A 22,100-nucleotide genomic window follows, 5' to 3' on the forward strand; every position below is an offset into this window, starting at 1 on the left:
ACCTGGAGTTAGCAACATCCCCCAAAAACTCGAAGAGGAGAGTCCTGGCCCCTAGCCCTGCCAGTGTAGCAGAAATGATGACGGATGATGATGGCAGCAGCAGCCGTTCTTCTCTGCATGAGTAGCTTAATGTTGTTCATGTGTAATTTACGTTGAGTAGGCTAACCACGTTATTACATTAATGCATGTAAGGTGAACTAGCAAACACCGTCGTAGTTACATGCAGCTGTCTTCTTGTTTGATGGCAGATACTCCCTTTACCCTGGCCAAGAAGGCAAAAAAAAAAGAGGAAAACAGCTGAACATGAGAGGTTTTAGGACAAAGTTTGTGTTTTTTCCATTGTTTAATCACTGCTTCCAGCCCAGAGTGATACCATATATGCCCTGTAGCTGCAGAAAAGGCTAACATTGTTATCTTTTTACAAAAAACAGCTGAACATGAGAGGTTTTTGGACCAATTTTGTGTTCTCCATTCTTTAAGCACCGGTTTGAGCACCGTTTAAAACCTAAGCAATACCCATCCCTAATCACAACAAACATGGAAACATCTCAAACATGGAAAAACATTTGACCCACAGCATGTATTTAATGTGCATGAATGTAATGTCTTTGATAAGTTGCTTAGAGATGGTGGTGACTCTCTGTGTTGTGTTAAATTATGTATTTTTCATATAATGTAACGTCCTGCAAAACAAACTGAGTTATACTTACTTTGTGGTTTTTGTTTTTTTTGTTTGTTTTTTTTGTTTTTTTTTGTGTGTTTTGTGTTTGTTGTTTGAATGTTGCATGAAAATACTGGGTACTTTTGTGCAGGATAAACTGTTAAGTCTGAATTAATGTGGTGCATTCACAGTACAGAGCAGTGTGTGACTGCGGTGCAGAGTGTCTGTGGCCTCATGGTCAGATTTATGTTGCATTAAGTGTAGCAGAGATTCATATGAATTTTAGTTTATGATGATGAGATTCAGTCACTGAGCACCAAGTTTATAACAGAGTACTTCAGTGTAGGAGATGTACATCAGTATAAAAATACACAATGCAGTTAGCAGCTGACACGCTGATGATGCTCAGTAGATCTGATCTTTGTATCTGGATGTATTTGACAGGGACAGTGTTCATGTTCAGGGACATCAGGATAAAAACAGAAGATGGAAACCTGCCAGATTTGAGCTAAACTGCTCATTTCCATGTGTCGTCCCTGGGCAGGTCACATGACTCTATCCAACATACAAAGACACACAAGAAAAGCCAGAGAAAGAAAGACAAATCCAAACAATCCATCATACTGAGTCAAAGTGATCACAGGTCTGCTTTGTTGGAGATGAGCCTTCAAAGTGGAATATGTGCACTGTTCCTTTATTACTACCACTGAAGGCCACGCCCCTCTGGTCATGTGATCAAGTGGTTTGTAGGACGCTCCTCTTCCTCAGAGGATCCACCTGTGCTTCCTCTCCTCTCTCCTCCACCTGTTACAGTGAGGGAACGTCCTCCATGATGGAGGAGCTGCTGGAAAGTGCTGAGAGTTTCCTCCAGAGTGAGACCTCTGTCACAGTTCAGAGGATCTACGGCAGCAGAGACCTTCATGGACACTAAAAGTCTGAAACACACAACAACAACATCACACTGACTCCACTCTGACATCACTGATCAATAATCAAAGAACACACAGATCAAACTGATTGATCAGCCATCAGAGGAGTCGGATCAATGGAGCTGCTTCTGTTCCTGATGTCCCCTGTTTGATGCTGGACCTGAACTCTCCCTGCAGAGGAGACACAAGACAGTCAGAGACACACACACACACACACACACACATACTCGCTTAAGTCCCGTTTGGGGTCGCATATCTTAACTCCCCCCCTTTGGGGACACCACTTTCTGTATGGTTTAGAAGCAAGCTGGCAACTCAGTTTTACTCCTCCAAGACCACAGAAATAAAAAATCACTTGAGATTTTAATTTTAAGCAACTTTTGTCCAGACAGTATTTTTACCTTCCCATTGGGGACTTGGAATGTTTAATGTCCCCTTTGGGGTCTTCAGCGATACACAGATAAAAAAAACTATTTTATGCCACTTTTGGGGACCTTACTTCCATTTGGGGTCTTCGGCGACACACACATACACAAACTATTTTATGCCACTTTTGGGGACCTTACTTCCATTCGGGGTCTTCAGCAATACACACATACACAAGTTATTTTATGTCAGTTTTGGGGACCATACTTCCCTTAAAGGCAATTCCTTCAAAGTACAATGTAATGTTAACTACCCAATCTAACAATAATCTAAACAATAATTAAGGTCTCTATTTATCTTGAAGAAATCAAAACTATGTCCAATGTCTCGGCCACAGAACAATTTAAATTTTTGACTGCATTTATTACTACTGTGTTGTTTTGGGAGTTTATATGCACATCATTAATGCAGAGAAACTTGGATAAAAAAAAATCATCTGTACTATTGAGTGTTTGTTACCAGCAAATTGTAAGGCAAGAACTTTGCTTCCAAATATGTTCACTGGGAAGAAGTCCCTGGTCCCCTGTCTTCATCTTGATCCGTTTTCTTGTTCTATTGTGTTTTTGTTGGCTCCATACCTGACAGAAGAGACTCAATCTCATTGCTTGAGGAATCTGGATTTTGCAGATCAATTTTTTTTTACATTTCAGGCATTTCTCATGATGCTGCTTCAGCTTGGTTAGTCTTGAGTAGATAAACATAAGTTAAATAGGCAAACATTAGACAGTTAAACTAGTTTTTATATTCTATTTAAACTAAAAGAAATTTTTAATTTCACCTATGAATTGTTAACACAGATAATTTGAACACAATTACCAAGAGTTCATTTGATTTTCAGAAACTATCCAAACCTATCATAAAAGATTTAATTTAATTATTAATAAACACACTACTTTAACCTACATTAGAAGCAATCAAAATATCCTTTACATCAGGGCACCAATAAGTACAGTATTAAAGATCTGTGAGTGATAAGACAAGCTGTACGATTTTAGAATGGATATCTTAATTTTAGTTTTCACTGATGTTACGAGTAGATTTAACATGAATAACAAATAGACAAGCGACAATTAAAAACTGCCAAAGAAGATGACTCTTATGACTTCCGGGGACATTTCTAACAAAAATGCACTGCGTTAACCTGAATGAGGACAATCAAAAGGATATACATAAATGAAATTGAATTGATATAGTACCAGAGTACAGTGATCATTAACTGATCGTCATTAACGATCAGTGACCATTAACGGTTTTGTCACTGATCTCAAGGGTACATTAATACTAAATACAGAAATATACCTCCATTTAAAAATTGCAAAAACATATGCAACAATAGTTATTGGTATACCTGACTCTTATGACTTTTGGGGACGTTTCTAACACAAAAACACTCCGCTTTAACGTAAATGGGGACATTCAATGGGAAACTTTCCTTAGGAAACTGGTTAATACAATAAACTCTGATTATTAAACACATGCATATGTTAAGGTATGTGTAACTACTTTTCGGATTGATTTCTTTATCTTAGTCCTCATTCTGATTGGTATTTGTTCTGTATTTTTAAATCTTAGACATAATGAAGGGGTTGTTCTTTTTTTTAACATAACCCTTGCTTGAGTGTGGGGATCATTGATAAATTGTTTACAGACTTCATGGATAGATTTATACTGAAAAAGGGACATGATACTATTTTTAGAAAAAAAATCCCGCAACATATCCAACTATAGTCTATGCCATATGCTTATGACTTTTGGGGACGTTTCTAACACAAATACACTCCGCTTTAACCTAAATGGGGACATTCAATGGGAAACTTTCCTTAGGGAACTGGTTAATACAATGAACTCTGATTATTAAACATCTGCATATATTAAGATATGTGTAATGATTTGGGGGATGGATTGCTTTATCTTAGTCCTCATTCTGATTGGTATTTGTTCCATATTTTCAAATCTTAGACATAATGAAGGATTTTACAAATATAACCCTTACTTGAGTGAGGAGATCACTGATAAATTGTTTGTTGACTTTATAGGTAGATTTATACAGAAAAAAGGAACATGATAACATCTTTTAAAAAAATCCCAAAGCATATCCAACTATAGTCATTAGAATGCCATAAACTTCTGACTTTTGGGGACGTTTCTAACACAAATACACTCCGCTTTAACCTAAATGGGGACATTCAATGAGAAACTTTCCTTAGGGAACTGGTAAATACAACGAACTCATTACACATACCTCAACATATGCATATGTTTCATAATGAAACATATGCATATGTTGAGGTATGTGTAATGATTTGGGGGATGGATTACTTTATCTTAATCCTCCTTCTGATTGGTATTTGTTCCATATTTTCATATCTTTGACATAATGAAGGATTTTACAACATAACTCTTGAGTGTGGTGATCACTGATAAATTGTTCTCGAACTTCATGTATGGAGTTATACTGAAAAAGGGACATGACACTATTTTTAAAAAACAATACAAAAACATATCCGACTATAGTCATAGGTATGCCATATACTTATGACTTTTGGGGATGTTTCTAACACAAATACACTCCTCTTTAACCTAAATGGGGACATTCAATGGGAAACTTTCCTTAGGGAACTGGTTAATACAATGAACTCGGATTATTAAACATCTGCATATATTAAGATATGTGTAATGATTTGGGGGATGGATTGCTTTATCTTAGTCCTCATTCTGATTGGTATTTGTTCCATATTTTCAAATCTTAGACATAATGAAGGATTTTACAACAATAACCCTTACTTGAGTGAGGAGATCACTGATAAATTGTTTGTTGACTTTATAGGTAGATTTATACAGAAAAAAGGAACATGATAACATCTTTTAAAAAATCCCAAAGCATATCCAACTATAGTCATCAGAATGCCATATACTTATGACTTTTGGGGACGTTTCTAACACAAATACACTCCGCTTTAACCTAAATGGGGACATTCAATGAGAAACTTTCCTTAGGGAACTGGTAAATACAACGAACTCATTACACATACCTCAACATATGCATATGTTTCATAATGAAAACATAACCCTTGCTTGACTGTGGGGATCATTGATAAATTGTTTACAGACTTCATGGATAGATTTATACTGCAAAAGGGACATGATACTATTTTTAAAAAAATTACAAAGCATATCCAACTATAGTCATTAGTATGCCATATGCTTATGACTTTTGGGGACGTTTTTAACACAAATGATTTGGGGGATGGATTGCTTTATCTTAGTCCTCATTCTGATTGGTATTTGTTCCATATTTTCAAATCTTAGACATAATGAAGGATTTTACAACATAACTCTTGAGTGTGGTGATCACTGATAAATTGTTCTCGAACTTCATCTATTGAGTTATACTGAAAAAGGGACATGACACTATTTGTAAAAAACAATACAAAAACATATCTGACTATAGTCATAGGTATGCCGTACAGTATACTTATGACTTTTGGGGATGTTTCTAACACAAATACACTCCTCTTTAACCTAAATGGGGACATTCAGTGGGAAACTTTCCTTAGGGAACTGGTAAATACAATGAACTCTGATCATTAAACACATGCATATGTTAAGGTATGTGTAACTACTTTTCGGATTGATTTCTTTATCTTAGTCCTCATTCTGATTGGTATTTGTTCTGTATTTTTAAATCTTAGACAATATGAAGGGGTTGTTCTTTCTTTTAACATAACCCTTGCTTGAGTGTGGGGATCATTGATAAATTGTTTACAGACTTCATGGATAGATTTATACTGAAAAAGGGACATGATACTATTTTTAGAAAAAAAATCCTGCAACATATCCAACTATAGTCATTAGTATGCCATATGCTTATGACTTTTGGGGACGTTTCTAACACAAATACACTCCTCTTTAACCTAAATGGGGACATTCAATGGGAAACTTTCCTTAGGGAACTGGTTAATACAATGAACTCGGATTATTAAACATCTGCATATATTAAGATATGTGTAATGATTTGGGGGATGGATTGCTTTATCTTAGTCCTCATTCTGATTGGTATTTGTTCCATATTTTCAAATCTTAGACATAATGAAGGATTTTACAACAATAACCCTTACTTGAGTGAGGAGATCACTGATAAATTGTTTGTTGACTTTATAGGTAGATTTATACAGAAAAAAGGAACATGATAACATCTTTTAAAAAATCCCAAAGCATATCCAACTATAGTCATCAGAATGCCATATACTTATGACTTTTGGGGACGTTTCTAACACAAATACACTCCGCTTTAACCTAAATGGGGACATTCAATGAGAAACTTTCCTTAGGGAACTGGTAAATACAACGAACTCATTACACATACCTCAACATATGCATATGTTTCATAATGAAAACATAACCCTTGCTTGACTGTGGGGATCATTGATAAATTGTTTACAGACTTCATGGATAGATTTATACTGCAAAAGGGACATGATACTATTTTTAAAAAAATTACAAAGCATATCCAACTATAGTCATTAGTATGCCATATGCTTATGACTTTTGGGGACGTTTTTAACACAAATGATTTGGGGGATGGATTGCTTTAGCTTAGTCCTCATTCTGATTGGTATTTGTTCCATATTTTCAAATCTTAGACATAATGAAGGATTTTACAACATAACTCTTGAGTGTGGTGATCACTGATAAATTGTTCTCGAACTTCATCTATTGAGTTATACTGAAAAAGGGACATGACACTATTTGTAAAAAACAATACAAAAACATATCTGACTATAGTCATAGGTATGCCGTACAGTATACTTATGACTTTTGGGGATATTTCTAACAAATACACTCCTCTTTAACCTAAATGGGGACATTCAGTGGGAAACTTTCCTTAGGGAACTGGTAAATACAATGAACTCTGATCATTAAACACATGCATATGTTAAGGTATGTGTAACTACTTTTCGGATGGATTGCTTTATCTTAGTCCTCATTCTGATTGGTATTTGTTCCATATTTTCAAATCTTAGACATAATGAAGGATTTTACAACATAACTCTTGAGTGTGGTGATCACTGATAAATTGTTCTCGAACTTCATCTATTGAGTTATACTGAAAAAGGGACATGACACTATTTGTAAAAAACAATACAAAAACATATCTGACTATAGTCATAGGTATGCCGTACAGTATACTTATGACTTTTGGGGATGTTTCTAACACAAATACACTCCTCTTTAACCTAAATGGGGACATTCAGTGGGAAACTTTCCTTAGGGAACTGGTAAATACAATGAACTCTGATCATTAAACACATGCATATGTTAAGGTATGTGTAACTACTTTTCGGATTGATTTCTTTATCTTAGTCCTCATTCTGATTGGTATTTGTTCTGTATTTTTAAATCTTAGACAATATGAAGGGGTTGTTCTTTTTTTTAACATAACCCTTGCTAGAGTGTGGGGATCATTGATAAATTGTTTACAGACTTCATGGATAGATTTATACTGAAAAAGGGACATGATACTATTTTTAGAAAAAAAATCCCGCAACATATCCAACTATAGTCATTAGTATGCCATATGCTTATGACTTTTGGGGACGTTTCTAACACAAATACACTCCTCTTTAACCTAAATGGGGACATTCAATGGGAAACTTTCCTTAGGGAACTGGTTAATACAATGAACTTGGATTATTAAACATCTGCATATATTAAGATATGTGTAATGATTTGGGGGATGAATTGCTTTATCTTAGTCCTCATTCTGATTGGTATTTGTTCCATATTTTCAAATCTTAGACATAATGAAGGATTTTACAACAATAACCCTTACTTGAGTGAGGAGATCACTGATAAATTGTTTGTTGACTTTATAGGTAGATTTATACAGAAAAAAGGAACATGATAACATCTTTTAAAAAATCCCAAAGCATATCCAACTATAGTCATCAGAATGCCATATACTTATGACTTTTGGGGACGTTTCTAACACAAATACACTCCGCTTTAACCTAAATGGGGACATTCAATGAGAAACTTTCCTTAGGGAACTGGTAAATACAACGAACTCATTACACATACCTCAACATATGCATATGTTTCATAATGAAAACATAACCCTTGCTTGACTGTGGGGATCATTGATAAATTGTTTACAGACTTCATGGATAGATTTATACTGCAAAAGGGACATGATACTATTTTTAAAAAAATTACAAAGCATATCCAACTATAGTCATTAGTATGCCATATGCTTATGACTTTTGGGGACGTTTTTAACACAAATGATTTGGGGGATGGATTGCTTTATCTTAGTCCTCATTCTGATTGGTATTTGTTCCATATTTTCAAATCTTAGACATAATGAAGGATTTTACAACATAACTCTTGAGTGTGGTGATCACTGATAAATTGTTCTCGAACTTCATCTATTGAGTTATACTGAAAAAGGGACATGACACTATTTGTAAAAAACAATACAAAAACATATCTGACTATAGTCATAGGTATGCCGTACAGTATACTTATGACTTTTGGGGATGTTTCTAACACAAATACACTCCTCTTTAACCTAAATGGGGACATTCAGTGGGAAACTTTCCTTAGGGAACTGGTAAATACAATGAACTCTGATCATTAAACACATGCATATGTTAAGGTATGTGTAACTACTTTTCGGATTGATTTCTTTATCTTAGTCCTCATTCTGATTGGTATTTGTTCTGTATTTTTAAATCTTAGACAATATGAAGGGGTTGTTCTTTCTTTTAACATAACCCTTGCTTGAGTGTGGGGATCATTGATAAATTGTTTACAGACTTCATGGATAGATTTATACTGAAAAAGGGACATGATACTATTTTTAGAAAAAAAATCCTGCAACATATCCAACTATAGTCATTAGTATGCCATATGCTTATGACTTTTGGGGACGTTTCTAACACAAATACACTCCTCTTTAACCTAAATGGGGACATTCAATGGGAAACTTTCCTTAGGGAACTGGTTAATACAACGAACTCGGATTATTAAACATCTGCATATATTAAGCTATGTGTAATGATTTGGGGGATGGATTGCTTTATCTTAGTCCTCATTCTGATTGGTAACTGTTCCATATTTTCATATCTTTGACATAATGAAGGATTTTACAACATAACTCTTGAGTGTGGTGATCACTGATAAATTGTTCTCGAACTTCATGTATTGAGTTATACTGAAAAAGGGACATGACACTATTTGTAAAAAACAATACAAAAACATATCTGACTATAGTCATAGGTATGCCGTACAGTATACTTATGACTTTTGGGGATGTTTCTAACAAATACACTCCTCTTTAACCTAAATGGGGACATTCAGTGGGAAACTTTCCTTAGGGAACTGGTAAATACAATGAACTCTGATCATTAAACACATGCACATGTTAAGGTATGTGTAACTACTTTTCAGATCGATTTCTTTATCTTAGTCCTCATTCTGATTGGTATTTGTTCTGTATTTTTAAATCTTAGACATAATGAAGGGGTTGTTCTTTTTTTTAACATAACCCTTGCTTGAGTGTGGGGATCATTGATAAATTGTTTACAGACTTCATGGATAGATTTATACTGAAAAAGGGACATGATACTATTTTTAGAAAAAAAATCCCGCAACATATCCAACTATAGTCTATGCCATATGCTTATGACTTTTGGGGACGTTTCTAACACAAATACACTCCGCTTTAACCTAAATGGGGACATTCAGTGGGAAACTTTCCTTAGGGAACTGGTTAATACAATGAACTCTGATTATTAAACATCTGCATATATTAAGATATGTGTAATGATTTGGGGGATGGATTGCTTTATCTTAGTCCTCATTCTGATTGGTATTTGTTCCATATTTTCAAATCTTAGACATAATGAAGGATTTTACAACAATAACCCTTACTTGAGTGAGGAGATCACTGATAAATTGTTTGTTGACTTTATAGGTAGATTTATACAGAAAAAAGGAACATGATAACATCTTTTAAAAAATCCCAAAGCATATCCAACTATAGTCATCAGAATGCCATATACTTATGACTTTTGGGGACGTTTCTAACACAAATACACTCCGCTTTAACCTAAATGGGGACATTCAATGAGAAACTTTCCTTAGGGAACTGGTAAATACAACGAACTCATTACACATACCTCAACATATGCATATGTTTCATAATGAAAACATAACCCTTGCTTGACTGTGGGGATCATTGATAAATTGTTTACAGACTTCATGGATAGATTTATACTGCAAAAGGGACATGATACTATTTTTAAAAAAATTACAAAGCATATCCAACTATAGTCATTAGTATGCCATATGCTTATGACTTTTGGGGACGTTTTTAACACAAATGATTTGGGGGATGGATTGCTTTAGCTTAGTCCTCATTCTGATTGGTATTTGTTCCATATTTTCAAATCTTAGACATAATGAAGGATTTTACAACATAACTCTTGAGTGTGGTGATCACTGATAAATTGTTCTCGAACTTCATCTATTGAGTTATACTGAAAAAGGGACATGACACTATTTGTAAAAAACAATACAAAAACATATCTGACTATAGTCATAGGTATGCCGTACAGTATACTTATGACTTTTGGGGATATTTCTAACAAATACACTCCTCTTTAACCTAAATGGGGACATTCAGTGGGAAACTTTCCTTAGGGAACTGGTAAATACAATGAACTCTGATCATTAAACACATGCATATGTTAAGGTATGTGTAACTACTTTTCGGATGGATTGCTTTATCTTAGTCCTCATTCTGATTGGTATTTGTTCCATATTTTCAAATCTTAGACATAATGAAGGATTTTACAACATAACTCTTGAGTGTGGTGATCACTGATAAATTGTTCTCGAACTTCATCTATTGAGTTATACTGAAAAAGGGACATGACACTATTTGTAAAAAACAATACAAAAACATATCTGACTATAGTCATAGGTATGCCGTACAGTATACTTATGACTTTTGGGGATATTTCTAACAAATACACTCCTCTTTAACCTAAATGGGGACATTCAGTGGGAAACTTTCCTTAGGGAACTGGTAAATACAATGAACTCTGATCATTAAACACATGCATATGTTAAGGTATGTGTAACTACTTTTCGGATTGATTTCTTTATCTTAGTCCTCATTCTGATTGGTATTTGTTCTGTATTTTTAAATCTTAGACATAATGAAGGGGTTGTTCTTTTTTTTAACATAACCCTTGCTTGAGTGTGGGGATCATTGATAAATTGTTTACAGACTTCATGGATAGATTTATACTGAAAAAGGGACATGATACTATTTTTAGAAAAAAAATCCTGCAACATATCCAACTATAGTCATTAGTATGCCATATGCTTATGACTTTTGGGGACGTTTCTAACACAAATACACTCCGCTTTAACCTAAATGGGGACATTCAATGGGAAACTTTCCTTAGGGAACTGGTTAATACAATGAACTCTGATTATTAAACATCTGCATATATTAAGATATGTGTAATGATTTGGGGGATGGATTGCTTTATCTTAGTCCTCATTCTGATTGGTATTTGTTCCATATTTTCAAATCTTAGACATAATGAAGGATTTTACAAATATAACCCTTACTTGAGTGAGGAGATCACTGATAAATTGTTTGTTGACTTTATAGGTAGATTTATACAGAAAAAAGGAACATGATAACATCTTTTAAAAAAATCGCAAAGCATATCCAACTATAGTCATTAGAATGCCATAAACTTCTGACTTTTGGGGACGTTTCTAACACAAATACACTCCGCTTTAACCTAAATGGGGACATTCAATGAGAAACTTTCCTTAGGGAACTGGTAAATACAACGAACTCATTACACATACCTCAACATATGCATATGTTGAGGTATGTGTAATGATTTGGGGGATGGATTACTTTATCTTAATCCTCCTTCTGATTGGTATTTGTTCCATATTTTCATATCTTTGACATAATGAAGGATTTTACAACATAACTCTTGAGTGTGGTGATCACTGATAAATTGTTCTCGAACTTCATGTATGGAGTTATACTGAAAAAGGGACATGACACTATTTTTAAAAAACAATACAAAAACATATCCGACTATAGTCATAGGTATGCCATATGCTTATGACTTTTGGGGATGTTTCTAACACAAATACACTCCGCTTTAACCTAAATGGGGACATTCAATGGGAAACTTTCGTTAGGGAACTGGTTAATACAATGAACTCTGATTATTAAACATCTGCATATATTAAGATATGTGTAATGATTTGGGGGATGGATTGCTTTATCTTAGTCCTCATTCTGATTGGTATTTGTTCCATATTTTCAAATCTTAGACATAATGAAGGATTTTACAACAATAACCCTTACTTGAGTGAGGAGATCACTGATAAATTGTTTGTTGACTTTATAGGTAGATTTATACAGAAAAAAGGAACATGATAACATCTTTTAAAAAAATCCCAAAGCATATCCAACTATAGTCATCAGAATGCCATATACTTATGACTTTTGGGGACGTTTCTAACACAAATACACTCCGCTTTAACCTAAATGGGGACATTCAATGAGAAACTTTCCTTAGGGAACTGGTAAATGGTAAATGGCCTGTATTTATATAGCGCCTTACTAGTCCCTAAGGACCCCAAAGCGCTTTACATATCCAGTCATCCACCCATTCACACACTGGTGATGGCAAGCTACATTGTAGCCACAGCCACCCTGGGGCGCACTGACAGAGGCGAGGCTGCCGGACACTGGCGCCACCGGGCCCTCTGACCACCACCAGTAGGCAACGGGTGAAGTGTCTTGCCCAAGGACACAACGACCGAGACTGTCCAAGCCAGGGCTCGAACCGGCAACCTTCCGATTACAAGACGAACTCCCAACTCTTGAGCCACAAATACAACGAACTCATTACACATACCTCAACATATGCATATGTTTCATAATGAAACATATGCATATGTTGAGGTATGTGTAATGATTTGGGGGATGGATTACTTTATCTTAGTCCTCATTCTGATTGGTATTTGTTCTGTATTTTTAAATCGTAGACATAATGAAGTGGTTGTTCTTTTTTTTAACATAACCCTTGCTTGAGTGTGGGGATCATTGATAAATTGTTTACAGACTTCATGGATAGATTTATACTGAAAAAGGGACATGATACTGTTTTTTAAAAATATACAAAGCATATCCAACTATAGTCATCAGAATGCCATATACTTGTGACTTTTGGGGATGTTTCTAACACAAATACACTCCGCTTTAACCTAAATGGGGACATTCAATGGGAAACTTTCCTTGGGGAACTGGTAAATACAACGAACTCATTACACATACCTCAACATATGCATATGTTGAGGTATGTGTAATGATTTGGGGGATGGATTACTTTATCTTAATCCTCCTTCTGATTGGTATTTGTTCCATATTTTCATATCTTTGACATAATGAAGGATTTTACAACATAACTCTTGAGTGTGGTGATCACTGATAAATTGTTCTCGAACTTCATGTATGGAGTTATACTGAAAAAGGGACATGACACTATTTTTAAAAAACAATACAAAAACATTTTCGACTATAGTCATAGGTATGCCATATACTTATGACTTTTGGGGATGTTTCTAACACAAATACACTCCTCTTTAACCTAAATGGGGACATTCAATGGGAAACTTTCCTTAGGGAACTGGTAAATACAATGAACTCTGATTATTAAACACACGCATATATTAAGGTATTTGTTCTGTATTTTTTAAATCTTAGACATAATGAAGGGGTTGTTTTTTTTTTAAACATAACCCTTACTTGAGTGTGGGGATCATTGATAAATTGTTCTCGAACTTCATGCATGGAGTTATACTGAAAAAGGGACATGACACTATTTTTAAAAATACAATAACTGGTAAATAACTGGAACTGGTAAATACAATGAACTCTGATTATTAAACATATGCATATGTTGAGGTATGTGTAATGATGTGGGGGATGGATTGCTTTATCTTAATCCTCATTCTGATTGGTATTTGTTCCATATTTTCAAATCTTAGACATAATGAAGGATTTTACAACATAGCCCTTACTTGAGTGTGGGAATCATTGATAAATTGTTCTCTGACTTCATGGATAGTTTTATACAGAAAATAGGGACATGATATCAAAAAAAAAAATACAAAACTATATCCAACTATAGTCACTAGTATGCCATATTCTTATGACTTTTGGGGACGTTTCTAACACAACTACACTCCACTTTAACCTAAATGGGGACATTCAAAATCCTGCAGTTTATTTATGTTTCTTTGTTTCAGAATAATAAATAAATAAATAAATTAAACAAATAGCATAATATTCCTCTTTATAAAGCTTATTTATTTTTTCCGTTTCATTAGCCTCTCTTAATTAACAAGATAATCCTCATTGTTAGCTTGCACATGAAAAACTTAAGGATGCTAATAAACATCCTTTATTATTTTAGAATCATAAAAGCATAAAAAAAATTAAATCCCCTAAAATATTGAATGTTTGGTTCATTCAAACATCCCTTGATGTTTAATCCAAGACGGCTCTGAATGTGTAACTTATATGTGGCTAGCTTTTTCGGGCTAATTAGCTCGAATCTTTTTTTTCCCAAATCATCAAGGGCACATCTAGCAAGCCAGTATTAACAGTTATTACTAAATAACTTTCTTACATTCAAACAGAAAATGCTGAAACTTGTCAGCAGAACCCTTAAGATATAGGTATAAAAAACTAAAAAAGTTTTAATCACTTTTCATACCTTTAAAGCTGCTCTACATGCTGCTGCTTGCACACACCTCTATGGCTGCGATCAAGGCCTATGGTGACATAGAGGTCTTACCTCACCTCCCCTATCTTTAGGCTGTCCCTGCTCTGTGCCTCTTCACTCTCACACACACACGAACTCCAGACCTGCATTCATCTCTTTCCTCTGAGCCCCCCCACCCGACAGACATACAAAACTCTAAACATCGCCCTTTGACTTACTGCCCCACCCCCACTTGCACACAAACTCTTTCCCGAAAGCACTCTGATTGTATGACACTAGTGTTCATTGTATTATGTTGTACATAGGACTTTTGTTTTGTTTTTATCTTTAAGGTTTTCACTGTACACTGTAGACCGTGGGAGCATTACAATTTAAAATTCCTGTGTATCATCTGTACATGTGGGTTTTCACAATAAAGCTGACTTTGAACTTGACTTGAGTCAAGCTCTGCACATATCTCTAAGACCCAGTCAACCATGCTACAGAAGCTAATCTTTCCCACTTGTATCCAGGATATAATTTTTTTTCTGTCATGATTCATATGTAATGACCATTGTCTTACACAGTTTTTGATCAGCTCTTAAAGAAACTTTGGTGAGAATTAAGTTTTATGCCATATGCTTGTGACTTTTTATGCTTTTTAGGTATTAACATTGAAATTTAAATTTAGCTCAGCTGTTTCACCAAATTTTGGATCCCTGCACCATCCAACAGAAATTCAAGAAACATCTTAAATATTTTGCACTAAAAGTATCAAGAATTTAGAGTAATTTATGTCAAGCTGCAGTTCAGAAAGCAAATATGAACCTAAAGTGCTCCATTATTTCATGCATCTGCTTCACATCATGCCAAATAATTCTTTAAAAAATATTAAAACTATTTATATCATAATTACGTGAAATATGACTCTTTTGTATTTTCTAGTGTCTTCTTTACCCTTTAAAAATATAATCTACTAAATAGTCTACTGATTTCTATTATTTAGTCAAGAGAACAAATGTTTGTTTATATAAAACCATTCATACAGAAGAATGTTGAATAAGATTTTCAAAAAAGATCAATATATTAAAAGAAATCTTACACTATAATAATATAAGGGTTAGGGAGAGGTAATACACACACAAAAAAATCCAAGATATGTCACTTTTGGGGACAGTGGAAATTCTTGCAATTTCACACACTTCCACTAGGGGCAACATAGAGTTATACACAGATTGCAAAAATTTTTGGGGGCAATGTCATACACATACACAAAAAATCTAAAAAATGTCACTTTTGGGGACAGGTGAGATTTTTGGATTAAAATATGTTTTAGAGCATGCTGAACGTTGTTAGAGGTAAATCTAATTGGGGACGGTGGTTTTGGTCCCCAAAGGTAGAGGTGTCCCCAATTGACTGGTGTGTGAGCTGACAGAAGTCCCCAATTTTGACACAAGCAAACTCACACACACACACACACACACACACACACACACACACACACACACACACACACACACACAAACCTTTAACTTTGAACTGCACTGTTTTGAATCTTATCCAGATGTTCTTGCTCTGAACTCCACAGATGTATTTCCCACTGTCTCTCTCTGTGGGCTGTTTCAGGGTCAGACTGAGGTCTCCAGTTTTCAGCAGGTCTTCATTCATCTTCGTTCGGTCTCTGTAAACCTGGTGCTGTTCTTCAGGCTGGTCAGAGCCGTTCTTATACACGTGGACATCTATTACTGGTTCAGGGTCATAGCGTACCCACTCTACTGTAGCATCTTCAGGCAGGTTTTTTGTGGTTCTGAAGGGCAGCTGGACAGACTCCGCCCCCTCCTCCACCTCCACCTGACACACTGAGAGGACAACAAACACAACATGAGCTGTACAAAGTGTGATTGGTGTTCAGAGCAGCATCATGTGACTCTTGTTCTGCACTAAATGAAGCGATGGAGTGGCGCCTCCTTCAGGCAGAGAAACAGCTCTTGCCCAAGGACACAACGACCGGGACTGTCCAAGCCGGGGCTCGAACCGGAAACCTTCCGATTACAAGGCGAACTCCCAAGGAAGACAGCACGAGAAATGTTGGGGATCATTTTCAAGTGATTGACAATGAATGCAGTACATCAGTTATTGTTCATTATGTTGTTGATATGTATATGCAAAGATGGATGTTTAAATATTCTTTATAAGACACCTTTGAGTTTATGTTAGCTTAACCACTGTTGCTGTAATATAGTTGCCCTAATGGCAGCTTATTTGCAACACTGTCTATTAACTCATTCACTGCCATTGACGTCTATAGACGTCAATTGAAAGCATACGTTTGAAAATGGCTGGCAGTGAATGAGTTAAGGTGACAAAAAACCAGCTGACTTCAACAGTTAAGCAAAGTGGAACCCTCTTGTCCTCCTTCCTGTATTCTGACCAATACACCATCTTGTTGACTGCTAAGAAACTAGTCATAACACTGCTATTCCAGAACACATGCACTCTGTTTTTGCCCATACTCTGCAACATTTTAGAAAAGTTTCTGGGCAGAATACGATCCTGTGCAGAGGCCGACACCATCCTTATCCACGTGGGCACAAAGCATATTCCAAAAAGCCTAAGGAACTTTGAAAGAAAAGCTTCTGGACTTCTTTAAGTTTCTTGAAGACATTTCACCTCTCATCCGAGAAGCTTCTACAGTTCTAAGAGCAATTGTTGGACAGTCCCAGATTTGCTGTGAGCATTCGTGCTAACAGCCAGAAATGTTCAGACGTCTAAATTGGAAAACATAAAAGAGCCACCTCGACAGGACAAGACTGAGCTGTACATCTGAATCTCAAGGACAAAGATCACACTTTTGAGGATGCAAAGGTTCACATTCTGGACAGAGAGGGCGGTCGGTTTGAGAAAGGGGTGAAAGAAAACATCTATGTCCACCATGGACCAGGAGGCATCTTTCTGCAGCAGATGTTCTCCACTTCAAAATATCAAGAGCCAGACACTCTCTGCTAACATATGATATGGAGTCCAGCAAGCAGGAAACACTCCATCAAGTACCTGTTGACCACTATTTCCATGATTCTCTGTCTTCTGGCTGTGCCCCTGAACTCTGATTTCAGGGACAGTTTTGGCTTTCAGTCGTCATCAAAACACTTTGTTTCATTCATGTTGCTCTGAAGCTTTCCTTTCTTCTCATTGACGTGTTCTGAACCAATCACAGCCCTTTCCTTTACAGCGCTCTGCTTTCACCCCTCCCTGAAAGCCCAAATTCACTCTCAGTTTGGTTCAGCTGGAGCTGAGATGACACAGAGAGCCTTTGGTCCATGAGATCTATCTAGGAGACATCAGTAACATCAGCTTTGTGTCAGCCATCCTGTAGAACGCTTCCATACAGCTGCTTCTGTCTCTGAGTATCTCTCAGCTTCAGCTGGGACTCCACCCAGGTGTTGGTTGGTTGTTGGCACAGAGCTGCTGCAGTGACTCACAGCTGGTTTCGTCCAGTTTAAATAAGCACATGAAAATCCACCAAATATCAAAATAGAAACAGAAAAAGCTTCAATCCACATTTTGACCTGTATCTACAGCACTGACCTCGGACTTTCAGCACCATTCTCTTCAGCAGGATGTTTCCCTCCCTGCTGTAGACGGTGCAGGTGTACATCCTGTTGTCATAGTCTGAGGGGTGTTTCAGGGTCAGACTGAGGTCTCCAGTTTTCAGCAGGTTTTGATTCATCTTCGTTTTGTCTCTATAAAACTCGCTCTGTTTTTCAGGCTGGTCAGAGCTGTTCTCAAACACATGGACCTTATTATCATTGTTGTCCTTCCACTCCACTTTAGCGTCTTCAGGCAGGTGAAGTGTGGTTTTGAAGGACAGCTGGACAGACTCCACCCCTGAATCCACCTCCACCTGGGGCACTGAGAGGACAACAAAGTAAGAAACACAGTCTGAGTGTTTCTGTCACACTCACTTCATCACACAGCTCAGTTTGACAACATGTGGAAGAATTTGATAGAAGCTTCCTTTAGTAAAAGCACCAAGAAAACACCATGAAAACACCTCACTACACACAAAACTGCAGTACTGGCAAATTGTACATAAAGTATGAAAAGTCAAAGTACTTATTGTGCAGAAAAATGTTCCCATCAGTGTCTGTGGATCAATATTACTGCTGCACATGTTTAAGGCTGAGCTCATTTCAAATCCTTTCTATTGTGTTGAATCTGCAGTAATGCATCATATTCTATAAAATCATATGTTTGTAGTGGCTGTCCTGTGAGGACCACCCAACTCTATCGTTGCTAAACTCTACATCCACCTCACTAACAGACATTATTCTCTGCTAACCTTATTCATGTTTACAGCTCGTGGTTAAATGCCAAAAGGTCAACTCCACATCCCTCCCCCACAGTTACCTGATTGGTCTGAATGTTCTTGATTGGCTCACTAACAGCCAATAAAATCTCATGTACAGAATTACAGTATTAGTTAGGAAACTGTACAAGCTGCTTTCAAGTGCAGAGCAACAAACTGTTTGAACTGATCCAACTTTATTAACACAGACAAAGATTTGTGCATCAGCTGCTGTTTGCTGCTATAGATATAATCCAGCTGATGTGGAGAACTACATGTGACACTGTGATGCAGCCATGAATCTGACTGATTTCTTTCCATTTTCAAAGGTTGATGCATCAGTTAAAGTCCTTAAAAAGCTCAGAAATAAAGAGAAAGGTTGGTTACAGCAAAGAGAGGCACTGGCAGCATTTAAGACACTAAACAAGAGAAACAGATCAGAGAACATCAGACTGAATAAGTGGAATAAAGTGAAACAGAGAACTAACGCTCCCTAAGAATGGAGCTGTCAGAGGAAGAGAGCAGCAAACTGAAAGTCTCTGTTAGCTGCAGAGCTCTGAAACTTCACACAGCTTTGGATGATAACATGGAGAAAGGATGTGGAGATGTTCACACTTCTGCTAGAAATCATCTTCTAGTTATTGTGACTCAGATACGACTGATTATAGATGAGGACCAAAGAAGGTTGTTACTGAGATTTGAGCTGACTTAGCTTAGCCTGTGTTTCAGCCACATGCTAAACAAACACATGTTCAGAAACTAGAAGATGTGACCTTTCAGATGAAGTCTCACACATGAACTTTGCTCCTACAGTTCATCTGCTGAAGCTTTTACATTTGGCTGGAAATCAAATAAAAACCAAAACAGCCACAAACATCAGACATGCTAACACTGTGACATTATTGGATGGAGCCACTGAGACTGAACCACCATCATCAGTCTGACCTCTGACCTTTGACTTGTATCTACAGCACTGACCTCTGACTTTCAGATCCACTTGTTTCTCCATCAGCATGTTTCCCTCCCTGCTGTAGACGGTGCAGGTGTAGGTGGAGTTGTCTCCATCTGTGGGGTGTTTCAGGGTCAGACTGAGGTCTCCAGGTTCCAGAAAGTTTCTCTTCATCTTTGTTCGGTTCTTGTATTTATCGTCCTGTTCTTCAGGCTGGTCAGAGCCGTTCTCATACATGTGGACCTTCCTGTTGTTTGCATCCTTCCACTCCACTTTAGCATCTTTAGGCAGACAAACTGTGGTTTTGCAGATCAGCTGGACAGACTCCACCCCTGAATCCACCCCCACCGAGCGGACTGAGAGGACAACAAAGCACAACATGAGCTGTAGTAAAGGTTACTAATGGTCTCCTTATGACCTGTTACGACAGCATTCGCTGTTTAAAGCGTGTCTGTCGTAAAGCTGAGCGTTTGTGGAGAAAGACTCGTTTACAGGTTCATCTCTTTTATTTAAAAGACCTTTTAGTTTCTTTTAACGCTTCAGTTTGTGATGCAAGGGCTGCTTATTTTTCAAACCTAGTCTCTAGGAGCAGAGGTAACCCTAAGGTTCTATTTGACACAATTAGGGATATTGTTGCTCCGGTTTCTGCTGCTGTCGCTATTTCTTCGAATGAAGACTGTGATAATTTTCTTTCCTTCTTTGTTGTTGTTGTTTGTTGTTTCCTTAAAAGGTTAGCAATGTAAGGAGCAAAATCTCTCCCTCCATGTACCATTTGCCTGTTCGGATTTTACTTAAGCCTGTCAGATTTGAAAGATTTTCACCAGTGTCTTTGCCTGAGTTGTTGAAGCTGGTTACTTCAATGAGACCATCCTCTTGCCCCCTTGATATTTTAACTGGATCTTTACTTAAAAATGTTTTTGAGTCTATTGGTCCTAGTGTTCTTAAAATTATTAATGCATCTCTACTCTCTTGTCAGGTCCCTGTTTACTGTAAAAGTGCTGCCATTCACCCACTTTTAAAAAAAACCTAAACTTGATCCTTCTTTGCTTTCCAGTTACAGACCCATCTCAAAATTGCCTTTTATTGCCAAGATTTTAGAAAAGGTTGTGGCCAAGCAACTCACGGATTTTCTAGATGAACACAACGTTCTTAATAAATTTCAATCTGGCTTTCGTCTGGCTCACTCTACCGAAACTGCACTTCTTAGAGTGTCTAATGATATTTTGATGAATTATGATGCTGGAGAGTGCACTGTGTTGATGTTGCTGGATCTGACCTCTGCTTTTGACACTGTTGATCATCTTATTTTGTTAGATAGATTAAACCACTGGGTGGGTGTATCGGGTACCGCATTGGAATGGGTTAAATCCTATTTGTCAAATCGATCTTTCTCTCTTGCCTATGGGGTGCCTCAGGGCTCTGTCTTGGGACCATTATTGTTTTTGTTGTATTTACTCCCTCTTCTGCAACTTCTTAGCTCTTTCTCTGATATTTCATATCATTGTTATGCAGATGATATTCAGCTATATACCTCTTTTAGGCCACCTGATGTTTCTAAGCTCCAAATCTTGCAGTCCTGCTTAGATTCCGTTAGAGATTGGCTGGCTGGTAATTACCTTCAACTAAATGCTGATAAAACGGAAGTCATTGTCTTTGCTCCTGAGAAATTTGTTCCCCTCGTGGTTAAAAATCTAGGCCCTCTTGCTTCCTATATTAAATCATCCATTATGAACCTTGGTGTTACATTTGATCCAGCTCTGACGCTGGACACACACGTTAAATCTTTGGTTGGCTCTTGTTTTTACCATTTAAGAAATATCGCTAAGCTGAGTCCCATTGTGTCACGTTCCGAATTGGAAATGATTATTCATGCTTTTGTTTCATCTCGCTTAGATTATTGTAATTCCTTGTTTACTTGCTTAAGTAATGCCTCCCTGGAACGACTGCAGGGTGTTCAGAATGCTGCTGC

The 22,100-nt window shown here is 36.8% G+C and overlaps 1 protein-coding gene across 1 annotated transcript; it reads right to left on the reverse strand.

The window, feature by feature from the left end:
• Nucleotides 1-15,966: 15,966 nt before the first annotated feature.
• Nucleotides 15,967-21,269, reverse strand: LOC308401864 (butyrophilin-like protein 2). The gene is made up of 3 exons (XM_080890315.1): nt 20,161-21,269; nt 18,423-18,746; nt 15,967-16,696 (listed from the first exon to the last, which is right to left on the reverse strand). Exons 1-3 carry the CDS (start codon nt 20,510-20,512, stop codon nt 16,170-16,172), a joined length of 1,203 nt encoding a protein of 400 aa, XP_080746441.1. The 5' UTR covers nt 20,513-21,269; the 3' UTR covers nt 15,967-16,169.
• Between the last annotated feature and the right edge of the window lie 831 nt (nt 21,270-22,100).

Source organism: Rhamphochromis sp. 'chilingali' (genome assembly GCF_963969265.1).
Source record: "Rhamphochromis sp. 'chilingali' genome assembly, chromosome: 1".
Classification (NCBI taxonomy): domain Eukaryota; kingdom Metazoa; phylum Chordata; class Actinopteri; order Cichliformes; family Cichlidae; genus Rhamphochromis; species Rhamphochromis sp. 'chilingali'.

What these genes read in the sequence shown, in the direction of transcription:
- LOC308401864 (XM_080890315.1), bottom strand. Translation starts at nt 20,512, where the DNA reads ATGTTGTGCTTTGTTGTCCTCTCAGTCCGCTCGGTGGGGGTGGATTCA. An exon ending in AGTGGATCTGAAAGTCAGAG is followed by an intron (nt 18,747 to 20,160) that starts GTCAGTGCTGTA and finishes TTGTCCTCTCAG; the next exon opens with TGCCCCAGGTGGAGGTGGAT. An exon ending in AATGGTGCTGAAAGTCCGAG is followed by an intron (nt 16,697 to 18,422) that starts GTCAGTGCTGTA and finishes TTGTCCTCTCAG; the next exon opens with TGTGTCAGGTGGAGGTGGAG.